General features: G+C 39.9%; 1 protein-coding gene across 1 annotated transcript; it reads left to right on the top strand.

The window, feature by feature from the left end:
- The first annotated feature begins 769 nt into the window (after positions 1-769).
- On the top strand, positions 770-13,479 carry RENBP (renin binding protein). The gene is made up of 10 exons (XM_083354447.1): positions 770-1,005; positions 1,815-1,890; positions 3,060-3,135; positions 4,822-4,994; positions 5,764-5,988; positions 6,077-6,158; positions 7,802-7,977; positions 8,083-8,214; positions 9,818-9,905; positions 10,627-13,479. Exons 1-10 carry the CDS (start codon positions 902-904, stop codon positions 10,710-10,712), a joined length of 1,218 nt encoding a protein of 405 aa, XP_083210573.1. The 5' UTR covers positions 770-901; the 3' UTR covers positions 10,713-13,479.
- Positions 13,480-15,710: the final 2,231 nt, after the last annotated feature.

The raw sequence follows: 15,710 nt of genomic DNA, 5'->3' as shown, positions 1-15,710 counted from the left end.
TGGTTCCCCCCCCCATCTATTTACTTGGGAGTGGTTAGGCTCAGTTTAAATCTAGGGTTTCTGGGTGGTTTTTTCCCCCCAAAGGAATACGATACATTGTTTTTCTGCAAAGCTGAAGCCCACAGCGGAACTCAGCTGCGTAAAGGTTCAAGAAGGGAAAAAGAGAAGGGAGGGAGAGAGGGACATCTCTGCGCAGATACTATCCACAAATCTGCTCCCGTTTCTCGACCATCTTTGTTGTTTTCACTATCTTAATTTTAGACTGGGGAAAAAAAATCGCCGCCGGTTGTCACCATTACTAAATCATTCGAAGTGGAAAACGCTTTGTTGATTTACCACACAAGGAATCCCCGCGATAAGTCAGTGGAAGAAAGCTTAATTGGCCGCCCCTGCCTTAAATAAATCGCTGCTTCTGTGATTAGTCTCTATGCCGAGTTGGGCAATTAGTTGTCCCGTACGGATTCCCGAAGTGCTTTCAAATGCTACACGCAAAGAATCGACTAACCGCGCTGTAGATTTTAGAAGGGAAAGTTTTATATGCATCAGCGGGGCCGGGAATTAAAGGTGAAAGATAGCGGTTATCTTGGGTTGGTTTTTTTTTGTTATTATTCTGCAATGCTCGGCAGCAATTCACAGCAATTTCAGGGTTAAAAAAGATTCTAGGGGAAAAAAAAATATCACCAAAACAACTCTTCCCCCACTCCTTTGGAGTAGGATCAGGTGACTCGGGCAAATCATATGATCAGTGATTCGCTATTGGTTGCAAAACTTTTGTTAGATTTAAAAAAAAAAAACCACGGGTCACCTACGAGAATGTGCTGATACCTCGATTTGCTTCATCGGCGGCAACGATAGTTAGATCTCTGGATTTGTCAGAGCTAAAGTAGATTAAGCAGCAGAAATGGATTGGCAGAAAACGCTGCACTGCTGGCAGGAACGGATCTCTCAAGAGCTGGACACGGTGGTGGATTTTTGGCTACGGCACTCCCATGATAAGGAATATGGGTGAGCTTCGATCTGTGAAACGCAGCTCTTCGGCTTCGTGTGCAATGCAAGCCGAGCCGATGCGGTTGGTTTAGAATACAGGGCATCGTGTGAATTCGCAGACGAGTGGAGTAAACGGTAGTTCAGCCTTCAAATTATTAAAAAAAGCAGACTTGAATAGGAACCGTATGCTTGCTACTGTTGATGCTGTTTTTAAGCAAACTCTATTAAAAATCGAAGGGATGCAGAAAGAAACCTTTTTTTTAAGACGAAGGGATCCTTTCCCCATATAGCCCAGCCATTGTAGGTTTGTAGCTCTTAGCAGTCCCCGATTATTACTTGGGAATAATAGGCATTAATGTCCAGCGTACTCTGGATTTATGATGTATCACATATAAGATCTGGCTGTGGTTGGATTCACACATCATGCGAAGCTTAATTTATATTTTGCTTGTGTTAGTGTTTTTTAATGAACATAACTAAAGGTAGTTTCTTTAGCAAAACATAGAGAAGCAAACGACGACATAGTATAATACGTGGATCAGCTCTTTCTCCGTCTCAGTAGTACCCAAAATTTGCTAAGTTAACTTATTTTCTTTGCTTCTTGAAGAAGCTAGCTACAGATGCCTTGGTTTATAAAATTATTGCTAATTGCCCTGTTAATGCTGTTTCTGGGAATCGCTGTTTAGTTCCTCCTTATCTTTCTCAGAGACATTTAAGTTGCTGGCTAGGAACTCTGGGAGTTGTAGTACAATACTTCCGGAAACCAAGTTAAAGGAAACTTTGTTTCTTTCTAGTTCTAAATGCTGTTGCCTCTTCTATTTTTCCAGAGGGTTCTTTACATGTCTGGACCAGACTGGAAAAGTTTATGATGATCTGAAGTACGTATGGCTACAAGGTCGACAGGTAACTTTCAGATTTTCTGTTTTTATCCCCATTGAAAGTTGTTAAATTAAACTGAGGCAATTGATCAATCAGGCAAGCTTCCTTAGTTCAAGTCATGAAAATGTGAGCCTTGGGAATTTGTTGAATCCTGGCTTCATGATTCATTTATTGTAAGCCGCCCTGAGTCTTCGGAGAAGGGCGGGATATAAATGGGATTAAAATAAAATAAATAAATAAATTTAGAAGGGATGGAGAGATTGTTCCAATCCTTTCCCATTGCTCACCTCACAGATTAAGTCAAAAAGTAGGAGCATCTGCAACTTCTTCTGCGTGTGGCTCTTACAACCAAAATTATAGATATACCACATTCTTTCAACCTGGAGCAGCCATAATTTTGAATTTAAATGCTTATTTTAAATTATGCATTTTGATTTGCATAAACCTGGGTTGATAACTCTTGTGGGCTTGGATGGCATGGGTAAACCTAAGATTTTGATTTAAAAGATGCACACAAAGCAGAGTAAGATGTTTAGCAGATTGTGGGAATACTGATAATCAGGAAAATGTTTTAAAATGTAATATTTCTGTCTTGAGCGCTCACATATTTCTTTAGAATAGGAGAAAAGAACTGGTAGCCCTCCAGATATTGATGAATTAGGTCTTCCAACAACCCCAACCAATAAGAGATTGTAATTAGCAATGTAATTAGCAATATATAGACTACAGGTGTCAAACTTGCCACATCACGTGATGTGTCATGACGTATCGCGACTTTTTTTGCATTGCCGGAGCTGGGGTGGGAGCGGCCTTCATATGATGCAACTAGGCTGCGGGCCAGCAGTTTCACACCCCTGATCTAGACGGTCACAGGTTCCCCATCTCTACTTTGGAAGTTAAATACAGGGCTGGTTAGTGAATAACTATGGACAAGCACATCCTGGTATTATTCTTAGCACTAAGCAGAAGGCAGACACTAACCCTGGAAGGGGAAAAATGTCACAGGGTAGACGAGAGAGTAGAGAGCAATCCTGTAAACTTTGCTCATGTTGGGCTGCAGTTCCCGCTGTTTACTTGTTCATTCAAAGGATTGCCTCTTGGCAAGAAACTTTTTTTACCACATTTGGTTAGGTGGTGGATCATGACACATACCAGAGAACTCAGCTGGATTTCTGCAATCTTTTTCCTCCAAGGTATGGATGTATAGTCGGTTGTATCGAAAAGTACCAAGATTCCAGCGTCCAGAACTCCTACAGGCAGCCAAAGCAGGTAACTTTCCTTGCTGTGCTTGTTTTTATGTTATCAGCATGAGACCCTAGGGCTCCAAGTGAACACACAGACAACATCCCTTGACCTACTAATTTTAGTATACGTTAATGAAAATAAAGTGAAAAGTCAACATTTTTCCAAAGCAAAGTGCCACCCTCATGACATGAGAAAGTCCCTCATTTGCTTTTTGGTAAATAGGTATTCTGAAGCTGACTATGACACTTATTTTGAGAATGTGCCTACATTCAACATGCTTTGAAAATTAAAGATGTTGTTCACTGATTTTAAACAAATTGAGAAGCCTTGATCTTCAGGGTGGGTTTTCAAGTTGTATGAGGGGTTGAGGTCTTTGATGGCTAACTCAGGAAGGAGGAGATAAACTTGAAAGATCTAGTGCTTTGGAGCAGCGATGGGTTTAAGGGACAAACATACAAAATGGCGGATTTATGGATTGGAAACACTTCATCTGAAGAAGACTCTGGGCTGTGGTCATCAGCAGTAATCTGAACATTATTCAATAGTGTGAGATAGCTGCTAGAAAGACAAATCTGATTTGTCTTTCAATAACTGCTAGAAAGATGAATCTAATACTGGGCTGCATTAAAAGAATGTATCAATGATGCATGAAGTCATTATTCCTTTTTGCTTGGCACTGGTGAAAACTGATCTGAAGTGCTCTACATGATTTTGGGTATCTGTATTTCCAGATAGTTATTCACAGGTTAGAAAAGAATCGGAAGAGAACAACAAAAATGATACTTGGATTTGAGGATCATGTCCTACAAGGACAGACTAAAGGTCCTACGGATGTTCATCCCGTAGAAAAGACAAATGAGGAAAGATATTGTAGGCACGTAAAGGGAAACTGTAGGGAAAGTGATCAAGAACTATTTTCCATGGGCAGAGAGACTAGGACCAGAAATACTGCATATAAGTTGAAACTAGATTTAATTTAAATGTATAGGAAAAAACTTCCTGACAGCAGGTTGTGGGTTCATCATCTTTGAGGGTTTTAAAGAAGAGGTGGGATAGCCACCTCTTAAGGACGGTGTGCTTGGTTTTCCTGCACATTGCAGAAGATTGAAATAGATGGTCCATGTGCTTCCTTTCAATTCTACATTCTGGGATTCTGTGAAATATCACAAACAGGATAGTACTAACACTTGGTATTTACATTCGTTAAATAATCCAAGGAAAAACCCTGAAGGTAAATCTTTACATTTGAACTGTTTTGAGTAGACAAACTGTAGACACTCCCCTGACTAAAAAGCAGGGGAGTCCCTCCTTAGCCATGAAAGCCAGTTGGGTGACCTTGGGCCAGCCACTCTCTCTCAGCCCAACCCACCTCACAAGGCTGTCGTGAGGAAAACAGGAGGAAGGAGATGTGTCGGATATGTTTGTGGCCTTGAACTATTTGTAAATGTAATAAAGGTGGTATAAGAATAACTAAAAGTAAACTGCGGAGTTGTAATATAGTTGTACAGGACACTCTGTCTTTCACTGTAAAGCTATTTCTGGATTCCAGCTCACTCTCTCGGCCTTCCTGCCATGCTGGTTTTCTATGAAGAGCTTCATAAGAAATACATTTATATAAAGGGGAAGGGAGTGCTTGAGCTCATTTTCTGGGCACAAGCTACAAGAAATAGAAGTGAGATACCACTATCCAGTTCCATTTCTTTTCCCAAGGAGGGGAATTCCTGCTGAGACATGCACGAGTGGCTCCACCTTCCCAGAAATGTGCCTTTGTCCTGACCCGTGATGGCCGGCCTGTGAAAATCCAGCGTACCATTTTTAGCGAGTGTTTCTATGTTCTTGGGTTGGATGAGCTCGGTCGAGCTACAGGGGAATCTCATTACCAGGTCAGACTGTGAGAGCTGTATATCAAAATTTCTGTTACTTTTTAAAAACTATTTCCCATTTGGCACCCTCCAGTGCTCTTGGGCTGGTTTTAGTGATCATGTTTTCGGTTGGGGCTGGTGAAAATTGGGTCAGTTATAATCTAATACAACTGGAGAGAGCCACATTGGGAAAGGCTGCTGGAGAATAACATGGTCTTCAAACCTATTTATTCTCCTTCTCTCTGATTAGCATCCTTTCCTGAAACCAAGCACAACCTCTAATGCACATAGTTAAAACGGCATAAATTGGCTAGGCCCGCTTTACCTCATGATGCTGCAGTTAGAGATGGTCTTCCGGTCTCTATGGATACATGGGTTCTACTGATGGAATCTGGGAAAGAATATCCACAGGGAAATGGTCTGTGAGAAGACTGAAATGATGTCTTGCAGGAATAATGTTTGGCTTTACAAGTAGTGGTTTGCAAGAAAAGCTACAGGATTTAATTTCTACCATAGATGAATAGCTGGGCAGATGCCAATGTTGTCCCACCCCATCCCAATATAAACAAAAAGATCCTGAAGTTAATAAAATGTGGTAAGCCTATAAATGCTGTTCTGAGCCCAGGCAGACTCAAACCACATGCTGCTCAGCAACCTCTATGCTATGAGGTCTGGTCCCATGCCTGTAGAATTAAGTTCTTGTTTACTCTGGGGATAGAAGGGAACTCAGGAATAGAAAATCTATACTTGAAAGATAAAACGGTGTTTATAATGGTATTCCTATTGGCAGAGGGAGGCCCTTGCAATGATGGAAGCCATCGTACACTGGGTGAGAGAGGATCCCTCTGAATTGGGTCGTCCTCAGCTGGCAGGTGCTCTCCCACATGACTCCATGGCTATTCCCATGATGCTCCTCAACTTGGTGGATCAGCTGTCAGAAGGAGATGGGGAGACTGCAAGCCGCTTCAAGGAATTGGACAACTGGTCTGTTCAAAGAATACTCGGTCACCTTCAGGTAAAGGAATGGGTGTGGCCAGCGTCCCTCTCCATAAACCTCTTTGCCTCACCTCTGATACATTACCAGCCATCTCATTTTCTTGTAGAGGAACGGTGCTGCAGTTTTGGAGAATGTTTCTGAAGATGGCAAGGAATTGCCAGGGTGTTTGGGAAGACAGCAGAATCCTGGTAAAAAGTGACTCAGAGGCCAGGATGCTTTTGCATTTTCTAATTTGAAATATATATAGAGAGAGTGTATATATAATTGTATTAAATTAAACACACACATTCTCATAGTAGACAAGGATCAGAAGATAGTGATAGATGTTGCAGTGCTAAGTGACAACAATATCAGGAAGGACTATGAGAAGCTGAAGAAGTATCAGGCCTGAAGGAAGAATCAGAGAGGATGTGGAAAATAAAAAGGCAAAGTGGTCCCAGTTGTGCTAGGGGTACATTGGGCTGTAACTCCTAAGCTGGGGAGTGGCTTCAACAGATCCCAGGAATGACATCAGAGCTCTCTGTCCAGAAAAATGCAGTACTAGGAACAGCTAAGGTACTACCCAGAACCCTCAAGCTCCCAGGCCTCTGGCAGAGGACCCAAGACTGAGGAAGATGCAGGTTATCCATAAGGTTGAGAAGAAAATTGTCTTTATATGTATATGAACCTGTTTTAATTTTGATCACCTTCAGTTCTTTCTTTAATCAAACAAAACATAGGAAGAGAAAACACCAGAGCCTTTGAAGCATGTATACATGTAAAATTTTACACAATAAAGGATTATCATGTTTCTTTATAATCATGCATATGTAATTATATCTGCAAGCAATTTGTTAATAAACTGCCAGTAACATCAGGGGTTTTAGATGGGGATTCTTTTATATATAGTGATTACATATGAAGCTATTCTTTTACATGGAGACCATCAAAAGTAATATTTTTTCAATCTAAAGCAGAGCTGCCTAAAATGGTATTGCTTCATGGAGAGAGATTTTTCTTTGTGCTGAGATCTTTATACAGCAGTTTTTCTCTGCCTGCGTTGTTTGTTTTTACCATTACTCTATAATTACCATCAAGTCACATTTTTTAAAAAAAATAATATATGCAAAATTTTAACAAATGATCCATATTCTTTGAAAACATGACCTTAGGGAGTATAATAATTATTGGCATAAAATATATTTCTGTTAATAGAGATATTAAGAAGTCTAGAGTAGAACCAGAGTTCTAAACTCTGCAGGTTATGTGCAACATTAATTTACGTACAATTAAAACTTGTCCAAGGCCTTTAATGTGAAACGGCAAAACGGTGCATCATAGGGCTGTTTTGAACCAAGGTACCTCAAATGGGCTAAGTTACAGAATGTATCCAAAATTCAGGATCAATGTCTTCCAAAGGAATGAAATTTGGAAAAGTTGTGACTGCTTCAGTATTACTGGCTGCTGCTGTCACGAGATCTTCATTTTCAACTTTCCTTGACAGTTTCCCAGCCAATCTCACAATCCCTCCCCCACTCAGCAGTAGCCACTTATCTCCCTGCTGGAAAGGGAAGGGAAGATAGGAAGGAAGGGAAATTTCTGATCAGATTTCCCATCAAATTCCCACAAGCAAATTCAATGGGGAAGCTGGCAGGAAGTTGAATGTTGCTCCTACTGCTTTTTTGCCTGCTTTTGGTCTTTCTGTTTTTCTGTTTCGGTAAGGAAATATCTCTGAAACAAATGACTGAATGGGGCACAGTTTGTCTAGTACTAATTTATGAATTGACTGTAATTAGGAGCTAGATGTTCTGAATGATTTGGTTTGTTCCTTCCTGTTCATTTTCATTCCAAGGTCATGCAATTGAAGCAGGCTGGTTCTTGCTCCGTTGTGCCATGCGCCAGCTCAACTCAGACCTCCAGTTTCAGGCAGTGGAGAAATTCATGAAACAGCCATTCCGTTCAGGCTGGGATCCTGAACATGGGGGACTCTTTGCCTTCCAAGATGTTGATGGTTTCTGCCCCACTCAGGTATGGACTGTAAAGTCTTATTTTCACCACAAAGCTGAAGATCCCACCCCATCCCTCAAACATTAGGGAGTTCTTTTTCTATTTTTCTTTCACCCTTTTCTGCAGCTAGAGTGGAGAATGAAACTTTGGTGGCCACACACAGAGGCCATGATTGCATTTCTGCTGGGTTTTGCTGAAACTCAAGACCAAGAGCTTCTGGAGCTATTTCACCAGGTGGCCAATTACACCTTTGCTAAGGTACCTTTGAGGATTGAATGTTGGGAATCGTGGAATCTGTTTAGCCTTGAGAAATAGGTGTATTTCAGTTAGTTAGAAAAGAGGTGGGGAAATAAGAGATAGAGATAGAAAATGCTCTGCAGTAAAACTTCATGAATCCTTGGAGAATTGCTGTTAATGTTTCATAAGCAATGTTAGCCTTGATGGACTAAATATGGTTTTGTATGAGCATAGATTGTTTGGTTGGTATCTGGAAGAACGTCAACACCCTAATGTATTTGATAAAAATGGGTGTGTTATTTCTTAATTTTTTTAGCTGTATAGTCAGCCCATCTTTCCTTCAGAGCTCTTTGGCAACACACAAAGCACTTTCTTCTCTCATTTTTCCCTACAACTCCCCCTTTCAGTCCCACTGAGCTGAAAGAAAGTAGATGGCCCATTGTTACTCAGTGAGGTTTCATTACTAGTGGGGATTTGAATTCCTGTGCTAGTCTAGCATTTTCACCATCACAGCTTCATAATCAAAATAGAAATTGAATGCTTTGGCTTTTCTATAAGTGTGGCTTATTTTTCACCACCATTATTTTTGTTGCTAGGAGCCTTGAATGTCTTTTCTATAGACTTTGAAGTCCTCCAGATTGTGCTAGACAATTCCTATCATAATTTCTTCAATTATCCTTCATATACAGACAATACTGTTCCATGCTTTTCCACATCTTTCCTGTTCATAGCACAAAGAACTATGAAGGGTTAGTATTCATAAATTCTGGAAGGATTCCTAAATAGATACCGGGGACAACAACAGGATGATGGTTCGTTATCCTGTTGCTGTTTGTAACAGAACAAATCCTTTCGCAACACAGCAATCACAGATGTCTACTCTCTACCAGATTTGGATGTTTATTAGTCTCCTCATTAGACTTGCACTGTTAAAGACAACAAACATTTCTGTATATGCAAAATAATAATTATGATATAGAGTGCAGGAGTGGGGGAAAAATCATTTTTGAAAGTGTGGCTCCTATTTGTGTGCCCTTTGAATATATCCAGAATTGATAGCCTACATGAAATAATTGTTATTTTCACAGTGTTCCTAGATAATATAATGTTAGTCCTCGATTTACGACTTCAATTGAGTCCAGAATTTCTGTTGCTAAGCAAGAAAGTTGTTGTGAATGTTGCCCCATTTTATGACCTTTCTTGCCACAGCTGTTGTGTGAATCACTACAGTTGTTAAGTTAGTAATTGGTTGTTGAGTGAATCTGCCTTCCCCATTGACTTTGCTGGTCAGAAGATCACAAAAGGCGATCACGTGACCCCGGGACACTGCAACCATCGTAAATAAATGCCAGTTGCCAAGCATTCAGATTTTGATTATTTGACCATGGGGACGCTTCAATGCTTTTAAGTGTGAAAAACAGTCCTACGTTACTTTTTTCAGTGCAGTTGTAATTTCATAGGCTTATTTAAAAAAATGGTTGTAAGTCAAGGACTACTTGCATTAGGTGTCCACTGAACTTTAGTTCCCCTCTTATCTTCGTCCAGCATCCTCTTCTCTACCTCTGCCCTGCTCTTTCGTTGTTCCATGTTAGCACAGTCGCTATCGTGTTTGCTTCTTCCTTAGTTCCGTGATCCCGTAGCAGGAGAATGGTTTGGATATCTGAGCCAAGAAGGCAAGGTGGCTCTCACAATCAAAGGAGGGCCATTTAAAGGTAAAATAAATAAATAATAAGGGCGAGGGGTCTTTATCCTAAAGGTAGCTGTGTAAATGGGAAATCAGCAGAACTAAAATAAGTTGTGAACTTAACCGTAGAACCAAAAAAATAACTTGTGAGCTCAACCGTAGAATGCAAAAAGTAATTTAGCAAGAGTACGTCTCATTTTCCTGCAATATATGTAAGACATAGTCCAAATGCATATAAATTGGGTGTGTGTGTGTGTGTGTGAAACGTGCACCAAGACTTGTGCTAATGATGTTACCTAGTAGAGTAATGAAGTGTTTGTAAGCAAACGAATCACTCTTGGAGAGCACCAAGAACTCCACAGTTCATCCCTGAGCTACAGATATTATCTAATGTCGTAATTTATTTCCTTATCCCTGTTTGTGCTTCCTTTATGGAAGTGTCCTGCTTTGTAGACACAATCTTAGCCTGGCAGATCTCTTCATGGGATTCCATACACAACCATTCACCACCAATATTGGTTTCCCCAGAAGAAACTATGAAATCAATAAAACTATAATGCAAGCCTGTCAGTACAAAGAAACCAATGCCATATAGGCCAGGAGTACTTTTATTGTAACTTTTTGTTGATCTTGGCAGCACTGTAATGATGAAAAGGGCTCTGGAGGACATAACAAAAACCAGATAAGGGGCAAGGTGTACGAAGTTTTGAATATTTTGAAGATAAACCCTTTCTTTCTTCTCTTTGCAGGTTGTTTCCATGTCCCTCGTGCTCTTTATATGTGTGAAGAAATTCTGAAATCTTTGAGGGAGACAAAATCTGCCATTCAGGAATGAAATGTTCTTTTGACTTTTGTAAAATGCTGTATTTTCTGCATCTTCTGTCCCCAAAAGAGTCTAATTATAAAAATGATCCTTTCTGATCATTTTGAAACTCTGCCCCCCTCTCCCAAGCAGCACACTTCTCATTTTAGAAACCAAACAGCTATTTTTATTTCAGATTTTTTTGGCTTTTAGGTATTTTAGGAAAAAGGAAGTCCCGATCATTTCTCACTTCAGATTCAAAAAGTTGGTTATTTTTTTTAACCTGTAATCTAACTAGATTTAGCAACACCATTATGGGTGCTACAGAGCCACATTTATAGACAGCTTAAAAGGATAGATAGATGATTAAAAATTGTAACAAGTATTTGCATTTTCTGTTGCGGTGGGAAAATATTTTTAATCTCTTCTTTCTCTCCCTGATCATAAATTGCTTGCTGGTCATTGCCAAACCTGTGCCTTTTCATTTATATTTGTGCAATAAAGACACAAAATGTTCTCAAAAACAAATATCCCACTTTTATTTTAGCATGCTTAGTGTGGCATAAATACCTCGATTTACAATAATCTGTACTGGAACATTCCATCGCTAAGCATGGTGGTTATTAAGTGAGTTATACCTGATTTTATGTCTCTTTTTGTAAGTCACTTTTTTCAGCACTGTCATAATTTTTAGTTGTTAAATGAGTGGCTGTAAATTGAGGATTATTTATACATATCATAGCGCTTCTTCCTTAACCACACTGTTAGGTAGATTTGGCTGAGAGGACTCACCAGCTAGCTAAAGGAAGATTAGAATTCCCTATTTTCCAGTTCTAGTCCAGCACCTTAAGCACTGCACCATTTTTTATACGAAACATTTTTTAAAAAAAGAAAATAAAACAGCATTTTGATTCACTGGCTTCCAACTTTCATTCTGAGGTAATTTAGAATGATATTCTAAAATGAATGACTTTCTACATCCAGAAGCAGCTCCTTGCAGTGAAGCAAAAGAGAGTAAGCCTGTGTACTAGGTTTTGTAGTGCCCCTGAGGCTGAAATAGCGGGAATTTAGAGCTGTGATAGAAGAAATGTCTGGTGGAATTTTTACAGTGGGTTTGATTAGGGTTTGTTCCTCCTCCAGTAAAGCCCACAACGATAACTGAATCTGTAGCCAGTCTAAGATAATAGATCTGAGGCAGCTGACATCAGAAAACATGTTAACTATCTACATTCAGAATTAATACAATAATTTTCGATTTCTCCATATGGCTAATTTACTAATCTGTTAAATTTGCCGGTTTCTAACTTTCTTATCCAATGCAGTTCTTCCTCTTTTAGGCAGGACACAGATTCCCTTTAAGGAACACTTACTAGCATTTTTAAAACCTACTTATTGGATATGCAAAAAGAGGCTTCCTCCTGTATCACTTCCAAGCTGTGCACTGCAAGTCTTTCAGGGCTACCTTTAGCCTCCACACCAATGTTAGAAAAAGTTGTAGGCTTCATCTTGTTTGTCTCCTTTGAATGTTTGCTTTGTGTGTGTGTGTGTGTGTGTGTGTGTGTACCTATCTATCCAACTTTTTTCTTTCTGTCAACTGGGTCTGATTCTCGAAGACTGCCTGACAGGTCCCAGCAGTTTTCTTGGCAAGGTTTTTCAGAAGTGGTTTGTACTTCCTTCCTAGAGCTGAGATGGAATGACTGGCTCAAGATCATCCAGCTGGTTTTGTGCCTGAGACAGGACTAGACCTCGGGGTCTCTTGGTTTTAGCCTGATGCAGACATGATTCCATAAAATTCCTTGACTAAATAGAAGATAAATATAGAAATATTACTAATAAACCTCTGGGCTAGCCAATAGCCTGAATTTCCTCTTTAATATCTCATTTTGAGGAATGATTTGTACGGGTGGAAAGCAAGCGGTAAGATCTGTTTTTCTGTGCTTGCACTACCATATTTTTGATTACCTCCACTTTTTAGGCAGATTCATTGGGAAGAAAGACTCAGCATGCATATGGTTCCAGCTTTAAATTTTATTTTGTATATTATTAAGGTTGCTTAACTCTGTACATAAAAAGATTGACTGAAGAGTGGTAAACCTGTGGCCCTTCACTAGGTACAGCCAATGGTAGCAAATGATGACATAGAGGGCCACAGAATCTCCAGCCTGACCCCCTTGCTGAATTTACCCTAGAGAGACATTTTACTGACAAAATGGTTAGAGCAGCGGCAGGCAACCTTGGCTTTTTTATGACTCGTGGACTTCAACTCCCAGAATTCCTGAGCCAGCCATGCTGAGGGGAAAGGGAGAGGTTTCCAAGCTGAGCCATGCTTGCTCAGGAATTCTGGGAGTTGAAGTCCACGAGTCATAAAAGAACCAAGGTTGCCTACCCCTGGGTTAGAGGAACTTCAGCAGCTTTTCTTTTTTATCCAGAATCTCTGTAAGGTGTTCCTTAATGAACTTTGCTTGTTTAATGTATTTATAAGCATGATCATTTCTCATTTATTTGACAAATTCAAGTTTTCAGAGTACTTCAGACATCTTTTCTTGCTGCAATCTTCACAACAGTGCTCTATTATTGGTCTGATACTGTAAATTGAGGAGAAAGAAAAAGTTCTAAGCCTCAGAGTGGCTTCCTAAAATCATAGTCTAAAACGTATGACGGTGGTAGGATTTCTCTAATTGGGCGATTTCCTTCTATTTTAATTTCCTAATATGTAATCTTTAAGATTATGGCTTCCATCTCATTAAACAGCAATTTATTTCTTTGCACAGTTTGTAACTTATTTCTAATAATAAAAATTGAATTTTTAAACACAAGGTCTAGTAGTTGTTCTATTACCTACTGCTTCTCAGAACAAAGGAATTGCACATGAAATGAATTTTAAACATTCAAGGAATCTTCCTTCTTGGAAACCAGGGAAGGGAGCCTACAAATTAAGCCGGCTGCTTGTAAGAAACTTGTCTATACACATCTTGATGTGTACAAGAGGCATTCACTCTGCTTGTATTTGAATTTGGATGAAATAGTTTGCAGATATTTTCAGTGCACACAAATATGATGACTTGATTAAACTATGAATTGCAACCTGGCACATAAAGGGTCATTCAGATGTCACAACATCAAGCAAGATTCATTTACAGTCTCCACCATGCTCTCCCTGAGTTCAAAACTCGGCAAGTAACAGTAGTGCATTCTGCAGCTGTAGTAGAATAGCTGCTATTCACTATACTAGAACAGGCTCCACATGATTGCCATCTTCTGGAAACAGAAGGAACTATTGTTATTGATCAAATTTACACTCTTGTTCAACGTGTTTTCGAAAAAGGCCCATAAAATCTGTACTGTACTGACTCCCTAGCAACATAATGCATTTTTTTAAACTGTTCTTTTTAAACCTAAAGAAAACAGACAGTTGTTCGATAGCACACAGACAGTCGTTCGACCCACCCCAAACCACGTCTTAGGAAGACAAAACTCTTGGAGCCAATTCTAGTCCAAAAAGAAATCTTTACTATGACATGCTTGGCTGTGGGAATACAAGACAGGATCTAATATTGTTCTACAAATTGAAACCTTATAAAGAGTTCCCTGTTATTGCTTTTCCTTCAAAAGGAGATACAAGCCAGATGCCTCCTATCTTAACCCCCCCCCTTTTTGTTCCCTCAGTTCAAAAGGCTTCTCTGAATCTTTGAAATGCCTAAGGCAGGCTGAATCCACATTTGTTCTTTCCTCCTCGGGAGATGGCAGAATCCATGGAATAATGTTTTAAACATACATTTATGAATATGATATAAATGGATTCTGACACTTCCAGATGATGCTGCTGTTAGAGAGTAATCCTGCCTCACCCCTTATAGATTTGGAAAAAAACAACAACCCTGCCTCTCCTTGTAAGTCTTGGTGTTTTCACACTGTAACTGCTTCCAAATGTATCTTTTCGTTTTCCTGCTGCAGTTTGTGTTCAGAGCTTAGAAATACAGAAAAGAGGAAAGGGGTGGGTGGGTGGCTGAAGTCTGAGATTGTAGTTTTTTGGCTTCTATTCTAATTTTGCTAAGGGACAAAGTGACTGAACTGATTTTACAACCTTTGGAAAGCAACGTACAGGGAGAATCCTCAACTTACGACTACAATTGTAACTAGAATTTCCATTACATACAAGGTGGTTGTTGAAGTGAGTCAGGCCCAATTTTACCAGCGTTTTTGCCACAGTTGTGTTGAGCTCTATTCTATTCTAAACCTTTCTGAAAGGATGATTGAATTTGCATTTCTAAAAGCTGGCCCCTGCCTAGGGTTGGGGCTGGTTTCTGGGGGCTGGTTTCTGTCTTTTTAAAGATCTCCATTATTCTGTCTTTTTAATATATTCTGTCTTTTTAATATTTCCCAAAATATTTGTTTCTCTGAATTCTTCCCACAGTTGTTAAGCAAATCACTGGGTTGTTAAGTGAATCATGCTGTCCTTAAGCGAATACGGCTGCCCCTCATTGATTTTGAGATTGCCAATGGCAATCACATGTCCTGGGATGCTGCAACTCTTGTAAATACAAGCCGGTTGCCAAGGCCTGGATGCTGGGACAGTCGTAAGTATGAGGACCAGTCCTAAGTAACATTTCTCCACTGCTGTTATAACTTTTTTTTTAATCCCATTTATATCCCGCCCTTCTCCGAAGACTCAGGGCGGCTTACAATTTAAAGCACAAATCAATATGCTTAGCAATAGCCTTCATTCTGTGTATATGCCTGCTTATTAGGGCTTTCACACACACCCAAGCAGCATTATTACAAAGTCAGCTTATTGCCCCCAACAATCTGGGTCCTCATTTTACCTACCTCGGAAGGATGGAAGGCTGAGTCAACCTTGAGCCTGGTGGGATGCGAACCTGCACTAATTGCAGGCAGCTGGTGTTACTTAAGGAGGCATTAGCCCACTGCTCCACCAAGGCTCTTTGAAAGGTCAATAAACAAATAGTATAAATCAAGAACTACCTAGAGCACATCTCTCCCAGACAAGAGATCCTCAGAAGAGACTTGGGC

This window comes from Vipera ursinii (assembly GCF_947247035.1).
Source record: "Vipera ursinii genome assembly, chromosome: 2".
Lineage (NCBI taxonomy): Eukaryota > Metazoa > Chordata > Lepidosauria > Squamata > Viperidae > Vipera > Vipera ursinii.
This window is presented reverse-complemented; position numbering and strand designations above follow the sequence as displayed.